General features: G+C 40.9%; 1 protein-coding gene across 7 annotated transcripts in view; it reads right to left on the bottom strand.

Moving 5' to 3' along the window:
* The window catches only part of LOC133559232 (septin-9-like), a 236,503-nt gene that overhangs the window by 84,967 nt on the left and 130,324 nt on the right, over positions 1 to 21,212 (bottom strand). The window contains exon 1 of one of the 7 annotated variants that reach the window (XM_061910834.1): positions 19,646 to 19,778. The exons of 5 other annotated variants lie outside the window; for them this stretch is intronic. In XM_061910834.1, the coding sequence (XP_061766818.1) occupies positions 19,646 to 19,706 (61 nt within the window). In that variant the 5' untranslated portion in view covers positions 19,707 to 19,778. Of the gene's footprint in view, positions 1 to 9,431; positions 9,591 to 19,645; positions 19,779 to 21,212 lie in introns of those variants that run through there. One more of the 7 variants, XM_061910848.1, reaches the window with a different exon arrangement.

Raw genomic sequence — 21,212 nt, forward strand, 5'->3', positions numbered from 1 at the left:
CCCGTGAATGCGTGGGTTCCCATCGGGCACTCCGGCTTCCTCCCACTTCCAAATACATGCACCTGGGGATAGGTTGATTGGCAACACTAAATTGGCCCTAGTGTGTGAATGTGAGTGTGAATGTTGTCTGTCTATCTGTGTTGGCCCTGCGATGAGGTGGCGACTCGTCCAGGGTGTACCCGCCTTCCGCCCGATTGTAGCTGAGATAGGCACCAGCGCGCCCCGTGACCCCAAAAGGAATAAGCGGTAGAAAATGGATGGATGGATAGATAGATAGCACCCACCTGTTTCCAATTAGACCGTTCAGCTGTGGGATTTTCCAAATACGTGTTTGACGAGCATTCCTCAACGTTCTCAGTCTTTTTTGCCACTTGTGCCAGCTTTTTTGAAACATGTTGCAGGAATCAAATTCCAAATGACCTAATATTTGCAAAAAAATTAAATTTTCCAGTTTGAACGTTAAGCATCTTATCTTTGGAGTCTATTCAATTGAAAATAAATTGAACCGGATTAGCAAATCATTGTATTCTGTTTTTATTTACGATTTACACAACGTGCAAACTTCACTGGTTTTGGGTTTTGTAGAACTATGCTGAAAGATTGAAATAAGAGTATAGTTTATTCTTGGAGATGATTGTCCCTCTCTCAGCAAAGACCTCTGCCAAGCTTGAAAGAGCACCAAATAGTACACCTTCATATGCTGCACAGTTCTGGGTCAGGCTAACAACAACAGAGCAGAACAAGGGTCTCCTCTGATGATCGATGGTATAGAAGAGAGGAGACTAAGGGCGGCAAGAAAATAGAAAACTGCAGCAAAGTGGAGACTGTGGAGAGCTGTCCAGAGCTAAGGCACAGATAACAGGGTAAGCTAAATGCTAGCATGTGTTTATTGTTGTTAATTGCAGCTGTCTGTGACCATTACAATGCTTGGAACACTGGAAGACTGGGTTCTATGAAATAGTACTAGGGATGTAACAATATAAAAACTTGACGAAAATGACCATGTTTATCATTATTATTGAGTTATCAATATTGATAGTGATGAAAAAATACAAGTAATTAAAAAAAAAGACAATATCCTTTACACTTTGGCAGATTAAACATTAAATATGTCTTCTATGAAGTCTAATTTTGTTATTTGAGTGTATAAACATGATTATATTTTTCCATTTCAATTTTTGAAGGTTTAAAAGCGCTCCTTAATAAAAAAAATTTACTTAAAAATTTTAAAAAGCAAGACAGTGTGCTTCACTCACGACATCACATGCTTTTTTTTTCCTTCTTGTACGCACGTCTGAGTAAGAATCTTCATTTATTCATCACTCTGCCATAAAAAGCCTACTTAAAAAAGAAGATGAAAAATATTTGCTCAGACAGTGAAGTGAATTATATTTATATAGTGCTTTTCTCCAGTGAATTTAAAACCCTTTACATAGTGAAACCCAATATCTAAGTTACATTTTTAAACCAATGTGGGTGGCACTGGGAGCAGGTGGGTAAAGTGTCTTGCCCAAGGACACAACGGCAGTGACTAGGATGGTGGAAGCGGGGATCGAACCTGCAACCCTGAAATTGTTGGCACAGCCGTTCTATGTGTTTTTATACAAGTTTAAATTGGGATATGTCGTTGGCAAGGGGCAAATAGATAATTAAGTCCTGTATTCATGGTAGCAATTAGGATAGCTAGAGAGTTGCATATACTGTTTGTGTCCTGGGCATGTGGTTAAAGTGCATCCGACAGCGGAGGCTCCTCTATGGCAGTGGTTCTCAACCTTTTCTCAGTGATGTACCCCCTGTGAACATTTTTTTAATTCAAGTACCCCCTAATTAGAGCAAAGTATTTTTGTTTGAAAAAAAGAGATAAAGAAGTAAAATACAGCACTATGTCATCAGTTTCTAATTTATTACATTGTATAACAGTGCAAAATATTCCTCATTTGTAGTGGTCTTTCTTGAACTAATTGGAAAAAAAGATATAAAAATAACAAAAAACTTGTTGGGTTAGGGTTAGGCACTTGAATTAAAAAATGTTCACAGGGGGTACATCACTGAAAAAAGGTTGAGAACCACTGATCTACTGTATTAACCACAAGCTACATTCACAGACATTATACTGTTTGTGAGCAAGAACAGTTGTGGTGGAATGTATGGAGAAACACTAAAGTTGTTTTAGCGTATTTCTGCCAACAAAGTGAACCCTCCACGCCAGTGGACCTAATAAAGCTGACAAAATAAAATATAATCAAAACAAGCAGTCTTGTCATCCGTTCCAGAATGTTCAGGCCACGCTGGTTGCAGGCCATCCACATGAACTGTGTGACTGTGTTGATTGGATTGCAAACAGTGAGCTAATCTGATTAGCACAATCAAAACAATGGCTGAGTGGCTTTAATTGACACCCATGCTGATAAAACCGCTGGGAGGCTAAACAGAACACAGATATCTTGAAGACTGCAGAGTCATTTAAAGTCTCTTCAAGTCGAGTGTGAGACCAAAACTATTCCTGAAAATGCACATGTGGCTTGTTAGTGCAAAGAAAGCACGAGCCTGCTTGGATGCCTTCTAGCAAAAACAAGGGGAAGAATTTAGCAAAACGACAACAAGGCGGTATTTCTCCAAAATAGAAGTGTCTGTTAAAACACTTAAAATACTTTGTTAGGTACAAGAAGTGAACAGGTAATCATTGGTAAAACATGGAGATTATAATGTTTCTTCCTACTCCTTTTGGGCATGTTTAGTTCCTAGGTGTAAAAAACATAAAATAAAACTTTTTTTGTCATTTGACTGTAGATGCAACAAAATAAGAAAGCAAGAAGAGGCACAGGACAAAATAAAATATCATAAAAGTACAGTGCATCCGGAAAGAGCACGTTTTTCACTTTCCCCACATTTTGTTTTGTTACAACCCTATACCATTTAGGAATTTTGTTTTGTCCTCAAAATTTTACACACAATACCCCATAATAACAATATTTAGTTTTTTTTCCAATTTTTCAAAATTATTAAAAATGCATAAACTAAAAAAAAAATCACTTGTACATTAAAATATTCACAGCCTAAGCTCAATACTTTGTTGATGCACCCTTGGCAGCAATTACAGCCTCAAGTCTTTTTGAAATACAAACCCTGTTTCCATATGAGTTGGGAAATTGTGTTAGAAGTAAACATAATTGCAAATAATTTTCAACCCATATTCAGTTGAATGCACTACAAAGACAAGATATTTGATGTTCAAACTCATAAACTTAATTTTTTTTTGCAAATAATAATTCACTTAGAATTTCATGGCTGCAACACGTCCCAAAGTAGTTGGGAAAGGGCATGTACACCACTGTGTTACATCACCTTTTCTTTTAACGACACTAAATAAACGTTTGGGAACTGAGGAAACTATTTGTTGAAGCTTTGAAAGTGGAATTCTTTACCATTCTTGCTTGATGTATAGCTTAAGTTGTTCAACAGTCCGAGGTCTTGTTGTCGTATTTTACGCTTCATAAGGCGCCGCACATTTTCGATGGGAGACATGTCTGGATTGCAGGCAGGCCAGGAAAATACCCACACTCTTTTACTAATTACGAAGCCACGCTGTTGTAACACAAGGTTTGGCATTGTTTTGCTGAAATATGCAGGAGCGTCCATGATAACGTTGCTTGGATGACAACATATGTTGCTCCAAAACCTGTACGGACCATTCAGCATTAATGGTGTCTTCACAGATGTGTAAGTTACCCATGCCTTGGGCACTAATACACCCCCATACCATCACAGATGCTGGCTTTTGAACTTTGCGCCTATAAAAATCCGGATGGTTATTTTCATCTTTGTTCCGGAGGACACCACGTCCACACTTTCCAAAAATAATTTGAAATGTGGACTCGTCAGACCACAGAACACTTTTCCACTTTGCATCAGTCCATCTTAGATGATCTCGGGCCCAGCCAAGCCGGCGGCGTTTCAGGATATTGTTGAAAAATGGCTCTTTTTGCATAGTAGAGTTTTAACTTGCACTTACAGATGTAGCGACCAATTGTAGTTACTGACAGTGGTTTTATGAAGTGTTCCTGAGCCCATGTGGTGATATCCTTTACACACTGATGTCGGTTTTTGATGCATAACCGCCTGAGGGATCAAAAGTCCGTAATATCATCGCTTACGTGCAGTGATTTCTCCAGATTCTCTGAACCTTTTGATGATTTTACGGACCGTAGATGGTAAAATCCCTAAATTCCTTGCAATAGCTCGTCGAGAAATGTAGTTCTAAAACTGTTCGACAGTTTGCTTCCAAATTGGCGACCCTCGCCCCATCCTTGTTTGTGAATGACTTAGCATTTCATGGAAGCTGCTTTTATACCCAATCATGGCACCCACCTGTTCCCAATAAGCCTGCGCACCTGGGGGATGTTACAAATCAATCAATCAATCAATCAATCAATGTTTACTTATATAGCCCTAAATCACTAGTGTCTCAAAGGGCTGCACAAACCACAAGAAAAAACCACTATCACATCCTTGGTAGGCCCACATAAGGGCAAGGAAAACTCAGACTCAGTGGGACGTCGGTGACAATGATGACTTTGAGCAAATAATCATTAACTTTAGAATTTGATGCCAGCAACACGTGACAAAGAAGTTGGGAAAGGTGGCAATAAATACTGATAAAGTTGAGGAATGCTCATCAAACACTTATGGATTGAACTTTCACAGTATCATGTTAGACCCGCTCGACATCCATTTCTTTCGTCCTCTCCAAGGTTCTCATAGTCATCATTGTCACCGACGTTTTGCATCAAATTCTAAAGTTAATGATAATTTGCACAAAAAAAATGTTTATCAGTTTTAACATCAAATATGCTGCCTTTGTAGCATATTCAACTGAATATGGGTTGAAAATTATTTGCAAATCATTGTATTCCGTTTATATTTACGTCTAACACAATTTCCCAACTCATATGGAAACGAGTTTTGTATGATGCCACAAACTTGGCACGTCTTTCTTTGGACCGTTCTCTCTCTGCAGCACCTCTCAAGCGCCATCGGGTTGGATGAGAGGTGTTGGTTTTCACCCAGGATGTCTCCGTACATTGCTGCATTCATATTTCCCTCTATCCTGACTATTCCCCCAGTTCCTGCCACTGAAAAACATCCCCACAGCATGATGCTGCCACCACCATGCTTCACTGAAGGGATGGTATTGGCCTGGTGATGACTGGTGCCTGGTTTCCTCCAAACATTCACGCCAAAGAGTTTATTTGTTGTATCACCAGAGCAGAGAATTTTGTTCCTCATGGTCTGGGAGTCTTTCTAGTGCAATTAGGCATTTTTTATTACTAAGAAACGGCTTCCGTCGGACCACGCTACCTCCCTGACTAGACAAATGCAGCAATGTACAGGGACATCCTGGATGAAATCTAAGACTTCACATCTAACCTGATGGATCTTCAGAGATGCTGCAAGGAGGAATGGGTGAAACTGTCCAAAGATAGGTGTGCCAAGGTTGTGGCATTGTATTCAAAAATACTTTTTAGGCTGTAACTGCTGCCAGGTGTGCATCAACAAGGTAGTGGGCAAAAGCTGTGAAGTTCTTTAATTTCAATAAATTTGCAAAAAATTTCTAAAAAAACTTTTTACTTTGTCATTATAGGGTATTGTCTATAGAATTTTGAGGACAAAATTGATTTATATATTCCATATGCCAGTAACATAAAATGGGGAAAAAGTGAAGTCATGTGACTACTTTCCGGATGCACTGTAAATGGAATATATGCTTGCAAAATTTAAATTAACTTAAAAACACAACATTTGGAGACTAATGCAATTGCATTGTCAGGATGCCATTTAGGAACCTTTTTGTATATGTTTTATTTGAATGCACGTGAATTATTTGCTCAAAACTTAGTAATAGTTTTTTCTAAAGTCCTGGGAATTGTGCCAGCGACCACATCGTCTCTCATCTTTGCACTGGAGTATGCATTGACCTGATCACTGACCCTATAAATACCTGTGCTGCCTCTCAGGTAACCATCTGTGGTTAAGGTGAAGGAGCATAAGCGGTCCCAATAAATATTATTGATAATCTGCATATATATACAGTATACACGATAAATAATGCCAAAATACTTTGTGATTAATCACTTGAGTTAACTGGTTATTATCGACAGTAAACACAATCGAGGGTAAACGTTTAAAAAGATATGAATAACGTCTATTGATCATTCTGAACCAGGGGTGTCAAACATACGGCCCGAGGGCCGGATCAGGCCCGCAAACATGTTTTATCCGGCCCGCGGGATGAGTTTGCTAAGTATAAAAATTACCCGCAATTTTTTTAATGAAAGAAACAGCTGTTCTAAATGTGTCCACTGGATGTCGCAATAGCAATTATCTGCATCTTTGTAGATGATGCTACTACAAAATACTAAAATACTACAAAATAAACCACAGGATGCTAGTACATCAGTCGAGGAAAAGTTTCAAACTCCATGAATAACATCCTGTAATTTGATTTTGATATTTTTTTTTATCTTGATAGATTGTAAATTAACAGCAAAGAGTTGACTGATCAACATTATCATATAATTTAATCATAAAATATTATTAACGACAAAGTATATATACTATCAACAACAACAGGGAATCGTAAATAAAACTAAAAGAAACAACAACATTATGATTTATACAATTTGACAATGTGCTTTTTCTATTTTTAAACAATAAAACTATCTGAAATTGTCTTTATTTTTAAGTAATCATGCCGTGATTTTACCTATCCGGCCCACTTGGGAGAAGATTTTTCTCCATGTGGTCCCCGATCTAAAATGAGTTTGACACCCCTGATCTAGACTATAATGATGGTGCGACGCCATAGAAATAGACAGAGACCTCATTTGTTGACCTTTTTGAACCAATCAACTCTTCCTAAACTTTTCAAATCAAAAGTAAAATGGATACATGGATGATACAGCAGAGGATTGGGAGAATGTCATGTGGTCAGATGAAACCAAAATAGAACTTTTTGGTATAAACTCAACTCGTCGTGTTTGGAGGAAGAAGAATACTGAGTTGCATCCCAAGAACACCATACCTACTGTGAAGCATGGGGGTGGAAACATCATGCTTTGGGGCTGTTTTTCTGCTAAGGGGACAGGACGACTGATCTGTGTTAAGGAAAGAATGAATGGGGCCATGTATCGTGAGATTTTGAGCCAAAACCTCCTTCCATCAATGAGAGCTTTGAATGGTTGACCAAATACTTATTTTCCACCATAATTTACAAATAAATTCTTTAAAATTCCTACAATGTGATTTCCTGGATTTTTTTCCACATTCCGTCTCTCACAGTTGAAGTGTACCTATGATGAAAATTACAGACCTCTGTCATCATTTTAAGTGGGAGAACTTGCACAAAATACTTTTTTGCCCCACTGTACATGGTTACCCTGCCAAGGCCTACACACTACAGGCACTAGACAACGGCACATTATTATGATTATTGATTTGCAAAACCTGCGATGAGGTGGTGACTTGTCCAGGATGTACACCGCCTTCCGCCCGATCGTAGCTGAGATAGGCACCAGCGCCCCCCGTGACCCCAAAGGGAATAAGTGGTTGAAAATGGAAGGATGGATTTGCAAAACATATTTTTTGGACCAATTAGGTGAAGTTGCATAATTTCCCACGGCACACCAAACAATATCTCCCGGCACAGTGGTTGAAAATCACTGCTCTAGAGCGGGATCATCACACATGTTGCACGGGAGGAAGAGAATTAAACAAGAAAACAGCAGCTAAATGTAACAAAAAGCGCAAAAAAGTAGTTAAAGTTGAAATGTTAATACTAACACTAATATTAAAGGCCTACTGAAATGAGATTTTCTTATTTAAAAGGGGATAGCAGGTCCATTTTATGTGTCATACTTGATCATTTCGCAATATTGCCATATTTTTGCTGAAAGGATTTAGTAGAGAACATCCACGATAAAGTTCGCAACTTTTGCTTGCAACAGAAAAGCCCTGCCTCTACCGGAAGTCGCAGACGCTGATGTCACATGTTGAGGGCTCCTCATATCCTCACATTGTTTTTAATGGGAGCCTCCAACAAAAACAGCTATTTGGGACGAGAAAACGACAATTTCCCCATTAATTTGAGCGAGGATGAAAGATTTGTGTTTGAGGATATTGATAGCGACGGACTAGAAAAAAAAAAACGCGATTGCATTGCGACAAATTCAGATGTTTTTAGACACATTTACTAGGATAATTGTGGGAAATCCCTTATCTTTCTATTGTGTGGGTAGTGTTTTAGTGAGATTAAATGGTACCTGATAGTTGGAGGGGTGTGTCCACGGGTGTTTTGACACAAATGTCTCTGAGGGAAGTCGACGGCAGCTGCGTGGACGGCACAAGCTCAGCGGATCTCCAGTAAGAAGCGACTTTTTACCACAATTTATCACCGAAACCTGCTGGTTGACATTCGGTTGGGATCCATGTTCGCTGTGATCAATGGTAAAATTTCACCTCTGTGAATTTTAAACAGGGAATCACTGTGTGTTTGTGTGGCTAAAGGCTAAAGCTTCCCAACTCCATCTTTCTACTTTGACTCCTCCAATATTAATTGAACAAATTATAAAGGATTCAGCAACACAGATCTCCAAAATACTGTGTAATTATGTGGTTAAAACAGACGACTTTTAGCTGTGTGTGTGCGCAGCGCTCATATTTCCCAACAGCCGGTGACGTCAAGCATACACGTCATCATTAAGCGACGTTTTCAAGAAAAATTCCCGGGAAATTTAAAATTGCAATTTAGTAAACTAAAAAGGCCGTATTGGCATGTGTTCTAATGTTAATATTTCATCATTGATATATAAACTATCAGACTGCGTGGTCGGTAGTAGTGGGTTTCAGTAGGCCTTTAATACACTTTGTCTGGATTTTTTTATTTTTTTTCTCTGAGCATGTCTACATGGGATGGCTTTATCCTGTTTACTAAATAATCAACAGAATCCCCACAGCCTTTTGATTTTTCATTAAAGTTTGGACACAACTATTTGGACTAAAGCACAACTTTTAGAAGCAGAGTGATTATCCATGCATGTGCTGCAGATGAAGACACAATGGGAAGGGGGAAGGGGCGTGGGGGGTGAGTTGGCGGGAGGCGGGGGAGTGCTGGTTGTGACCCCCTTTTTTAAGAAAAAAAAAGAAAAAAAAAAGAAAAAAAAACCTAACACACAATGGGAATGAATAGCGAGGCAAAACATGACCCTTTTTTTTTTTTTTTTTTTTACTGATCTCCAAGTTCACACTCCTCCAAAACTTCCCCACGGCAGACACCTGACAAGCCCGCTGCGACGCCTCAAAGCACCAAGCTCTCCCCCATCTTGGAGTTTTAAAGACCCCCAGAAATAATAAAAACACGTGCGGCATCAACTCACCCAACCCTTTCCTGCTCTTCTTCTTCTCTTCCCTCTCCTGTTCTTCCTCTCACACTCTCCTTGCACACACTCCTCAATCACAAGCTCCAGCTGGTGGTGAGACTGGACTGACTGTGGCTGCCTTAGGCCCCGCCCCCTCACACACACACACACACACTGCGGGTCATGTGACAGCCATCCCAAGTGGCCAAGGAAGGCCTACACTCCGGGGCCACACCCCTCATTCAAAGAAAGTGAATGGGGAACATTGTGGATGAGGGCCACAAATCATGTGTGTGTTTGTGTTTGAAAGTGTGTGTGTGCGTTCTACATTAATCACAAGGAAGGACAGCAAGAGTGTGTTAATGTGTGTCTGTAAATAAATAAATGGGTTATACTTGTATAGCGCTTTTCTACCTTCAAGGTACTCAAAGCGCTTTGACACTACTTCCACATTCACCCATTCACATACACATTCACACACTGATGGAGGGAGCTGCCTTGCAAGGCGCTAACCAGCACCCATGAGGAGCAAGGGTGAAGGGTCTTGCTCAGGACACAACGGACGTGACGAGGTTGGTACTAGGTGGGGATTGAACCAAGGATGTGTGTGTTCATCTGCTCAGTCCCTCAGACTTTGCTGTGTATGCATACTTGCCAACCCTTCCGAAATTCAGCGCCTCTCCTGAAAACCTCCCGGGACAAATTTTCTCCCGAAATTCTCCCGAAATTCAGGCGGAGCTGGAGGCCACGGCCCCCTAGCTCCATGAGGACCTGAGTGACGTGTCTGAGAGCGTGTCTGCCCAATGACGTTATGACTGTAGAATGATCGAGGGCGAGTTCTTGGTTTATTATGTGGGTTTATTGTTAGGCAGTTTCATTAACGTCCTCCCAGCGCAGTAACAACACACAACAACAGCAGTCACGTTTACGTCTAACACTCTACCGTAAGGCAGTTTGTCTGTCGTAAACAGCACGTGACACTCTTAAACAGGACAATACTGCCATCTACTGTACCTGATGCACCACAACACCTCCAGGCAACTTCAACCCTTTAATCCTCCTCCATTCACATCCCATCTCCCTGGATTGTAAATAACCTAATGTAAATAATTTTGAATGGATTTCTAATGTATATACTTGTTTTTATGCTATGTGAACTCACTATGTTCTCTGCTGGCTGTACAAATCCTACTAAGTAAGACCTACACTGTATTAAGGTCCATTTCTATGTTGATGCAATTGTTGATGACTGAAGTACTGATATTAACCAAAGCTCCTTATCCCACCCCCCGGATTGTAAATAATTCAATGTATATACTCTGATGATTAACTTGTATGGTGACTGTATTATGCTGATAGTATATATTTGTACCATGAATTGATTAACGTGGACCCTGACTTAAACAAGTTGAAAAACTTATTCGGGTGTTACCATTTAGTGGTCAATTGTACGGAATATGTACTGAAGTGTGCAATCTACTAATAAAAAAATCAATCAATCAATCAATCATGGATATGTGACAATAACATCTACTTTAGAAAGTGCAGTGCACAACTGCGCACTCAACAGCTGTAAATATACTACTCCCCTCTTAACCACGCCCCCAACCACTACTTGGCAACTAGCATGCTACTGCTAACTGGTAACTAGCACGCTAATCGCTAGCTGGCAACTGAGTGATTGATTGAGACTTTTATTAATAGATTGGACAGTACAGTACATATTCCGTACAATTGACCAATAAATGGTAACAACCGAATTAAGTTTTTCAACATGTTTAGGTCGGGGGTCACGTTAATCAATTCATGGTAACTAGCAAGCTAACCAGTAACTGGCAACTATTTGCTTATCACTAGCTGGCAATTAGCGCAGCTAATCGCTGGCACTTTTAATCAATAACTGACTACGAGAGACCGTTAATTGTTAGTTGGCAATTAACACGTTGTTGCTAGTTCGAAACTAGCATGCTACAGTAATTGCTTGCTGGCAACTAGTCCGCTTATCACTAGCTGGCAGCTAGTACAGTTAATCACAAGTACCTTTAATTTCTAGTTGGCAACTAGCGTGCTAAGTGCTAGCTGGCCACTAGCATGCTAATTTCTAGCTGTAAACTAGCGCACTTATCACTGGCTGGCAGCTAGTACCACTAATCGCTAGCACTGCTAATTGCTAGCTGGAAACTAGCACATTTACAACAAGACAGCAGTTAGAGCAGCTAGAGCAGCTAGTTGAGACTGCAGTTAATTGCCAGCTCGAAACAAGGGTCGCTAATCGCTAGGTAGCGCATTAATCCCTAGATGGCAACTAGCACGCTAATTGATAGCTGGAAACTAACACACTTATCACTTGCTGGCAGCTAGCGCCGCTAATCGCTTGCTGGCAACCAGAGTGCTGATCGCTGGCTATCTTAAATGCTAACATGAATATAACGATATAATTATTTATTTTTCTACTTTTTCAAACCTACATGGTACAGTGAGTCAGACGCAATGTCAAGGCCATTTTTAAACTATACTACGGTGTGTATTCAAAGACATTTACATTTGTAGAAAAATGCAGATGGAATATGAAGAAATATAATTAAAAAAAAATCACAACCCCCTCTGCGGACCCCCTTGAAGTCGTGCACCCTGTTGAAAATGTCTGGCTTATGATATTTCCAATAGCGTTGTGTGTTAATACAATTTTTAAAAAGCCAAACACAATTAAGATAAGGTGTTTACATGTGTTTTAAAAAGCTGGTTTAAGGCAGTTCATACAATCATTTGGCTTTCTGCGGTGCATGTTCCAAAAAGTTGGCACAAGTCGCAAAAAATACTGAGAAAGTAGAGGAATGCTCATCAAACACTTCACTACAGGTGAACAAGCTAATTGGGAACAGGTGGATGCCATGATTGCATGAAATGCTCAGACATCCACAAACAAGGACGAGGCAAGGGTCACCACTTTGTGAACAAATGCGTGAGCAAATTGTCAAACAGTTTAAGAACAACATTTTTCAACGAGCTATTGCAAGGAATTCAGAGATTCCACCATCTATGGTCCGTAATATCATCAAAAGGTTCAGAAAATCTGGCGAAATGACTGCACGTGAGCATAATAAACATTGAATGCCTGTGATCGTCGATTCCTCAGGCGGTACTGCATCAAAAAGCGACATCAGTGTGTAAAGGATATCACCACATGGGCTCAGGAACACTTCAGAAAATCACTGTCAGTAACTACATTTTGTTGCTACATCTGTAAGTGCAAGTTAAAAACTCTACTATGCAAAGGAAAATACATTTATCAACAACGCCCAAAATACCCCGGCATTGCTAGGCCTAAACTCATCTAAGATGGACTGAATCAAAGTGGAAAGGTGTTCTGTAGTCTGATGAGTCCACATTTCAAATTGTTTTTGGAAACTGTAGACATTGTGTCCTCCGGGACCAAAGACCAAAAGAACCATCCGCATTGTTATAGGCGCAAAGTTCAAAAGCTAGCATCTGTGGGTGTATTAGTGTCCAAGACATGGGTAACTTACACATCTGTGAAAGCTTTTGATTGATTGATTGATACTTTATTAGTAGATTGCACAGTACAGTACATATTCCGTACAATTGACCACTAAATGGTAACACCCGAATAAGTTTTTCAACTTGTTTAAGTCGGGGTCCACGTTAATCAATTCATGGTAGCACCATTAATGCTGAAAGGTACATGCAGGTTTTGGAGCAACATATGCTGCCATCCAAGCAACGGCTTTTTCATGGACGCCCCTGCTTATTTCAACAAGAAAATGCCAAGCCACGTGTTACAACAGTGTGGCTTCATAGTAAAAGAGTGCGGGTACAAGATTGGCCTGCCTGTAGTCCAGACCTGTTTCCAATTGAAAATGTGTGGCTCACTATGAAGCCTAAAATACCACAACGAATATACCTGGACTATTTCTCAGTTCGAACAATAAATATCTTGTTTTTGCAGTGCATTCAATTGAATATAAGCTGAAAAGGATTTGCAAATCATCCCCGTAATGGACAAACGGTATAAAATGGATGGATGGATGGATGCATTCTGTTTTTATTTACAAATTACACAACGTGCTCTGTGTTGGCCCTGCGATGAGGTGGCGACTTGTCCAGGGTGTACCCCGCCTTCCGCCCGATTGTAGCTGAGATAGGCGCCAGTGCCCCCCGCGACCCCGAAAGGGAATAAGCGGTAGAAAATGGATGGATGGACAACGTGCCAACTTCACTGGTTTTGGGTTTTGTATTTCTGTAGTCACATTCAGTCAAATGCAAGAAAACAATGGGCCTAAACACATAATGAAAACCAAATCAATCAATCTATCAATCAATGTTTACTTATATAGCCCTAAATCACTAGTGTCTCAAAGGGCTGCACAAACCACAACACAAACCACTACCACATCCTCGGTAGGCCCACATAAGGGCAAGGAAAACTCACACCCAGTGGGACGTCGGTGACAATGATGACTATGAGAACCTTGGAGAGGACGAAAGCAATGGATGTCGTGCGGTCCTAACATGATACTGTGAAAGTTCAATCCATAATAGATCCAACACAGCCGCGAGAGTCCAGTCCAAAGCGGATCCAACACAGCAGCGAGAGTCCCGCTCACAGCGGAGCCAGCAGGAAACCATCCCAAGAGGAGGCGGATCAGCAGCGCAGAGATGTCCCCAGTCGATACACAGGCAAGCAGTACATGGCCACCGGATCGGACCGGCCCCCCTCCACAAGGGAGAGTGGGACAGAGGAGAAAAAGAAAAGAAACGGCAGATCAACTGATCTAAAAATGGAGTCTATTTAAAGGCTAGAGTATACAAATGAGTTTTAAGGTGAGACTTAAATGCTTCTACTGAGGTAGCATCTCGAACTGTTACCGGGAGGGCATTCCAGAGTACTGGAGCCCGAAATGAAAACGCTCTATAGCCCGCAGACTTGTTTTGGGCTTTGGGAATCACTAATAAGCCGGAGTCCTTTGAACGCAGATTTCTTGCCGGGACATTTGGTACAATACAATCGGCAAGATAGGCTGGAGCTAGACCGTGTAGTATTTTATACGTAAGTAGTAAAACCTTAAAGTCACATCTTAAGTGCACAGGAAGCCAGTGCAGGTGAGCCAGTACAGGCGTAATGTGATCAAACTTTCTTGTTCTTGTCAAAAGTTTAGCAGCCGCATTTTGGACCAACTGTAATCTTTTAATGCTAGACATGTGGAGACCCGAAAATAATACGTTACAGTAGTCGAGGCGAGAAGTAAAAAACGCATGGCTAATGATCTCGGCGTCTTTAGTGGACAGAATGGAGCGAATTTTAGCGATATTACGGAGATGAAAGAAGGCCGTTTTAGTAACGCTTTTAATGTGTGACTCAAAGGAGAGAGTTGGGTCGAAGATAATACCCAGATTCTTTACCGTGTCGCCTTGTTTAATTATTTGGTTGTCAAATGTTAGAGTTGTATTATTAAATAGAGTTCGGTGTCTAGCAGGACCGATAATCAGCATTTCCGTTTTTTTTGGCGTTGAGTTGCAAAAAGTTAGCGGACATCCATTGTTTAATTTCATTAAGACACGCCTCCAGCTGACTACAATCCGGCGTGTTGGTCAGCTTTAGGGGCATGTAGAGTTGGGTGTCATCAGCATAACAGTGAAAGCTAACACCGTATTTGCGTATGATGTCACCTAGCGGCAGCATGTAGATGCTGAAGAGTGCAGGGCCAAGGACCGAACCCTGGGGAACTCCACACGTTACCTTAACGTAGTCCGAGGTAACATTGTTATGGGAGACGCACTGCATCCTATCAGTAAGATGAGAGTTAAAACAAGACAGGGCTAAGTCTGACATACCAATTCGTGTTTTGATACGTTCAAATAAAATATTATGATCGACGGTATCGAAAGCAGCGCTAAGATCGAGGAGCAGCAACATAGATGACGCATCAGAATCCATCATTAGCAATAGATCATTAGTCATTTTTGCAAGGGCTGTCTCCGTGGAGTGATTTGCCCTGAAACCGGATTGAAAGGTTTCACATAGATTGTTAGACGCTTAGTGTTCATTTAACTGCTCCGCAACAATTTTTTTCAAGGATTTTTGAAATAAGGGGAAGGTGAGACACCGGTCGGTAGTTTAGCATGAGGTCAGGATCTAGGTTAGGTCTTTTAAGAAGAGGATGAATAACCGCTTTTTTGAATGCTAGGGGAACAGTGCCCGAGGAAAGTAATAAGTTTAGAATATTTAGCACTGATGGACCTAATAATACAAAGAGTTCCTTGATAAGGACATTCTGCAGTCAAATAAAGGAAATATTCATCAAAGGTTGCATGTGGTGGCCTTATCTCAAGCTAACGCAGCACGTTTCACACTTCACACTTCACACAAGTCAAGGCCGAGCAAAGCTTTTACAAAATTCAGGCAGTAGCACGGACTTCTTGGGAGTTTTCGCCAAGTAATAAAAATGATGGGTGTATATACTGTTTTGTCAAAAGTTCAAATACTTGCACATCTTCTACAGGCTGTCCGTTATATGGATCTATATCACTAATATTTGAGGAGGTTTATTCAAGCAACAACTTGAGACGATTGAGTTAAGGCAGTGGTTCTCAAATGGGGGTACGCGTACCCCTGGGGGTACTTGAAGGTATGCCAAGGGGTACGTGAGATTTTAAAAAAAATATTCTAAAAATAGCAGCAATTCAAAAATCCTTCATAAATATATTTATTGAATAATACTTCAACAAAATATGAATGTAAGTTCATAAATTGTGAAAAGAAATGCAACAATGCAATATTCAGTATTAACAGCTAGATTTTTTTGTGGTCATGTTCCATAAATATTGATGTTAAAGATTTTCTTTTTTTGTGAAGAAATGTTTAGAATGAAGTTCATGAATCCAGATGGATCTCTATTACAATCCCCAAAGAGGGCACTTTAAGTTGATGATTACTTCTATGTGTAGAAATCTTTATTTATAATTGAATCACTTGTTTATTTTCCAACACGTTTTTAGTTATTTGTATATCTTTTTATTCCAAATAATTCAAGAAAGACCACTACAAATGAGCAATATTTTGCACTGTTATACAATTTGATAAATCAGAAACTGATGACATAGTGCTGTATTTTACTTCTTTATCTCTTTTTTTCTACCCAAAAATATTTGCTCTGATTAGGGGGTACTTGAATTAAAAAAATGTTCACAGGGGGTACATCACTGAAAAAAGGTTGAGAACCACTGAGTTAAGGGGGCAAAGAAAGTTTTAATGTCCAGTGACGCTGAACCCCCCACCAGCAGTAAAATGTATATTCCCACAATAAATCCTGCTTTTATCAAGCAAAATATTTCCCATTGAAGCTCTCAAGAAACAATTATTAGTGTTATCAGTACGAAACTCATGACCACCAGGGTTTGACCTTACTATTTCCTTGTGGGAACTAAAGATCAAACGTGTCAAGAGTTACTTTATTAGTCCTGGTAAGAGCCGAAGAAGCATAGCTTTGAACTAATTTATGGTAAATGAATTGAATTTAGATGCAGGCTGGGTTCACCCTGAGAGGCAGACGGGAGAAGAAAAGCACTCACAGATGGTGAGGAGCGATGGATCTCCATTTTCCATCGACAAATGTCAACTAGGAGTCAGATGTTTTTCTAATGAAGTAATCTCCCGGCTGTGCAAAGTAGGAATGATTGGCTTGCAGAGGGTGTAATATACTTGGATGCCACCAGACTCCAGTATTGAGAGCCAACCAGAGAAGAGCACACATGGAGCTGATTCAAAGAGTCACCTGGGCCGAGTGGCCGGTGACACTTTCCGGCTTGAAGTGTCAGAGGATGCAAAAATAAATAAATAAATAAAATAAAATAAAATTAAGTAGGCGGAGCTGGTGAGAGAGGTCGGTAAGGGTGAGGAGCAGAAATGGTAGAAGGAGGGAAGAGGAGGAACATCTGGCACAGCAAGCATATCTCCAGGGAAGATAGCAGCGTCTGTCAGAGACTTCCTGTTGGGTTTTTTTCGCTGAGGCAGCGGTGCTCCCCTGTGGTGCAAATGGAGACAGCATGTGTGCGATGGTGTATCTCATTGCCCTCAAAAGTGGCCTCTTTACTCACTTGCATGTCCGCAAAGCACGTTCAGCCACCAAACAATCCGATTTAACAGCGTAGTGTGCAACGGAAACTGGAGACGGATTCAGCCGGGCAATGAGGGTGTGAACGGACGCAATCAGGATATATATATATTTTTTAAAATCTTTTTGGCATCCGTACTATCACATAAAGGCAAGGGGCAAGGTCTGTCCAAATGAGTTGCTTCGTTGGAAAAAAATACCGCTATCACTTGAATGTAGAATATATGTAGAATATATTTATATTATTCATATATTATATATTGTAAATGTAATATATGCTATAAATTATATTAATTATTATTATTATCGTCTATTGTGAGCTAACTGTGGTGCTGAATTTCCCCCAAGGATCAATAAAGTACTTTCTATTCTATTCTATTCAATTGTTAGTTTTTTCCTTTCTTACGTCTTGTGTTATTTATTTTACCCCATATTTGTTCCCACTGGCGCACCTCATATAATGACAATAAAGTCCATTCTATTCTATTCTATTCTATTCTATGTGATAGTGTTGTTTATAGATTTACGCTACCGCATCAAAAAAAATGCTACCTTACCATTTAGATATCAAAAAAAAAGCTCCCACTGTTGAATGGGTATTAGTCTTACACTTAGACAAACTATTGATCCACAAGGGAAATTGTTCCACACAGTAGTTCACCTACAAAGGATGGAAAGGATAGGGATGGAAAGGATGTTATCAGCCGATAAATGCTTTAAAATGTAATATTGGAAATTATCGGTATCGGTTTCAAAAAGTAAAATTTATGACTTTTTAAAAACGCCGCTGTGTACAAGAACGTGGGGAGAGGTACAGAGCGCCAATTAACCTTAAAGGCACCGCCCTTGCATGCTTGCCAATTCACATAACATTAACGGCTTTTCACACACACAAGTGAATGCACTGTTACAAATATGCGGCACACTGTGAACACACACCAAACAAGAATGACAAACACATTTTGGTAGAATATCCGCACTGTAACACAACATAAACACAACAGAACAAATACCCAGAACCCCCTGCAGCACTAACTCTTCCGGGATGCTGCAATATACTTATTTTGGATGGAGCAGCACTCTTATTTTGAAGACAAGAACTTTACAGGTTGTTACATTTTTTACAGCCGGTAGAGAGAGAAAGTCTGTGTTGAAATAAAAAGTGTTTCTGGCTTCCCTGCAGGCCGTTTTTTTTTTACACACACCAGTCAGCGGTGATCTCTCAAGATCCTCTTTGCCGTGAATGTCAATCAAGCGAAGAAAGTGATGTCATAGTTAAGATTCGTGATCAGTAATTTTTTTGTTCTTTTCTTTTTTTATGACCAGCCATCGACCGACACCCCCTCCGCGATCAACCGGTAGCTCGCGATCGACCCAGTGGGCACCACAGCTGTAAAGTACCATAAACAATTTGTCGATCCCAGAATGAGGACTAAAACCATACATGCATACTTGCCAACCCTCCCAAATTTTCCGGGAGACTCACGAATTTCAGTGCCTCTCCCGAAAATGTCCCGGAACAACTATTCTCCCGAGTTTCTCCCGATTTCTGGCCGGACCTGAGTAAAGACAGCCTGTCGTCACATCGGCTTTCCCCTCCATATAAACAGCGTGTCGGCCCAGTCACGTTACAACATCTACGGCTTTTGGAGCTCAGTGCGCAACTGCACACACAAAAATAAGGAGACTATTATATATGTCTCCCGAATTCGGAGGTCTCAAGGTTGCCAAGTTTGCATACATGTCACCTTTTGGTACCCTGCACAGCAAAGACAATGTCAACAAACAGTGCATTTGGTACATAGATTACAGCACCTCAGGTTTCCTCACCTTGTTTTGCTACATTAAAAGAAAAACAAACATGTTCTTACAACAATGACCTCAAAAGGGATCAGGTCAATCAATCAATCAATCAAAGTTTACTTATATAGCCCTTAATCACAAATGTCTCAAAGGCATCACTCTCTCCTTTAAACCCACCAAAGCTTTCCCAGCTGGATGTCTTGCAAACAAATTAGAGCCAAAGCCATACCTAGATACACTTCAAGTGCAGATAAACCTCAACCACAAAATGTTTATCGCAGACAAGCAGGTACTCACAGAGCCTTTCCTCTTCCTGGTTCGTCTCGCAGCAAGATGACGCCATCTCTACACTCTCCATTGCACCACTACTTCTATTTGTCACGAATGTGATAATACCTCCAGATATCTCCGGGACAGCTGCTGACTGGACTGACTGTGATGTGTGTAAGCCACCGTGTCCTCGCTATTTCTGATGTTCTGCACTGAATTCTTTCCCTGACGGAGAGTAAACACGTCGACTCCGGGGGATCGGCCTTCTGGGGGATTCCATGGCCTCTCGCTGGATTTGTGGAGGATTTGGTTGCGACGGACAACAGAGAGGAGGAAGTCGACATGTCTTTAAGGACGATCCCGAGTGCCCCAGTTCTGAGGCTCAAAACCTGCCATGTCCAATTGAAGGTATCAGCTTACTGATCATGTTCCTTTAACTAACTCAGAAACAACTACATGGCAAGCATCATACCTTCAGTACACTTGTGTATATAATCTGGCTAACAAGCCAAAGAGTCTGGCTGTTTATTCAGAATCAGAATCAGAAATACTTTCATCATCCCTGTGGGGAAATTAAGATTTTCAGCACAAAAGCAGACACACATTACAGGGAGACAGAACAGGATCGCTGACGGGTCTGCCCATCTCCAGTGCCCCTTACAAAAAAGGTGAGGAACAGGTAAACGCTGGGCAGGGGGCCCCTGCAAAGGGGACCAGACTGAGGCCAAGGAAGAAAAAACTCATAGCTATAGCACACATAAGCATGTGTGTAAGAGGGAAACATCAAACATTAAAGAACACACAGGACTTTAAAGACATTAAAACGGCAGAGCTGATGAAACCAGCCATTGACACATACAGCCACAAAAGTAAAACAACAACAACAACAAAATATTTACACTGTGGCTGCCTCTGCGGTGTTCCACGCCATCATCTGCTGGGGTGGGGTGAGCATGGCCAGAGACAGGAGCAGACCCAACAAAGCCACCAACTTTTACTTTTCTTTACTTGTGTGCTCCAAAAATGTCTTCTAGCTGCTGGACATGCTTCATTGTTTTACTTTACCATGACCTGTTCCTCTCTTTTGTTGCAATTCATTGGTTGTGTCAGTATTATGTCACAGTACTCATCTAGTAAACTTTAGCCTGTGACCCTTATAAAGGGAGAGAGGGATGGTTAGTCCCCTATGCTACGGAAACTGCATTTGCAGCTCAATGCCCTCCCGAAGACGGAACAACCATGGTCTATAGGGCATGCCTGTGTTACGGCACAAGCGCAGTCTGCTTCTCCCTCCTCGGCGGGAACACCTAGAAGCTCCGCTGTGAGCTCTGCAAGACACCCCCGCGCTTGCCGCAGCCGGAGGCGATCAGCAATCAGCACACCTGGTCCTGATGAGAGGGAGCTGAATAAAAGACCAGTGGACCCAAGGGTCCTGGCGGGAACTTAGTTCTCTATGGTGGACCGCAAGCCTACTCTAGCTTGATGCTCTCTGTTTTCTCTATGCGTTTTCCCTCTGTGCCTGACGTCCTTGTTTGTCCTCCCTCAGGGCCCTTCCGAGTTGTTAAAAAAATAATCCACTTTTTGACGTCAAAAA

The sequence above is a fragment of the Nerophis ophidion genome, linkage group LG01 (genome assembly GCF_033978795.1).
Source record: "Nerophis ophidion isolate RoL-2023_Sa linkage group LG01, RoL_Noph_v1.0, whole genome shotgun sequence".
NCBI lineage: Eukaryota > Metazoa > Chordata > Actinopteri > Syngnathiformes > Syngnathidae > Nerophis > Nerophis ophidion.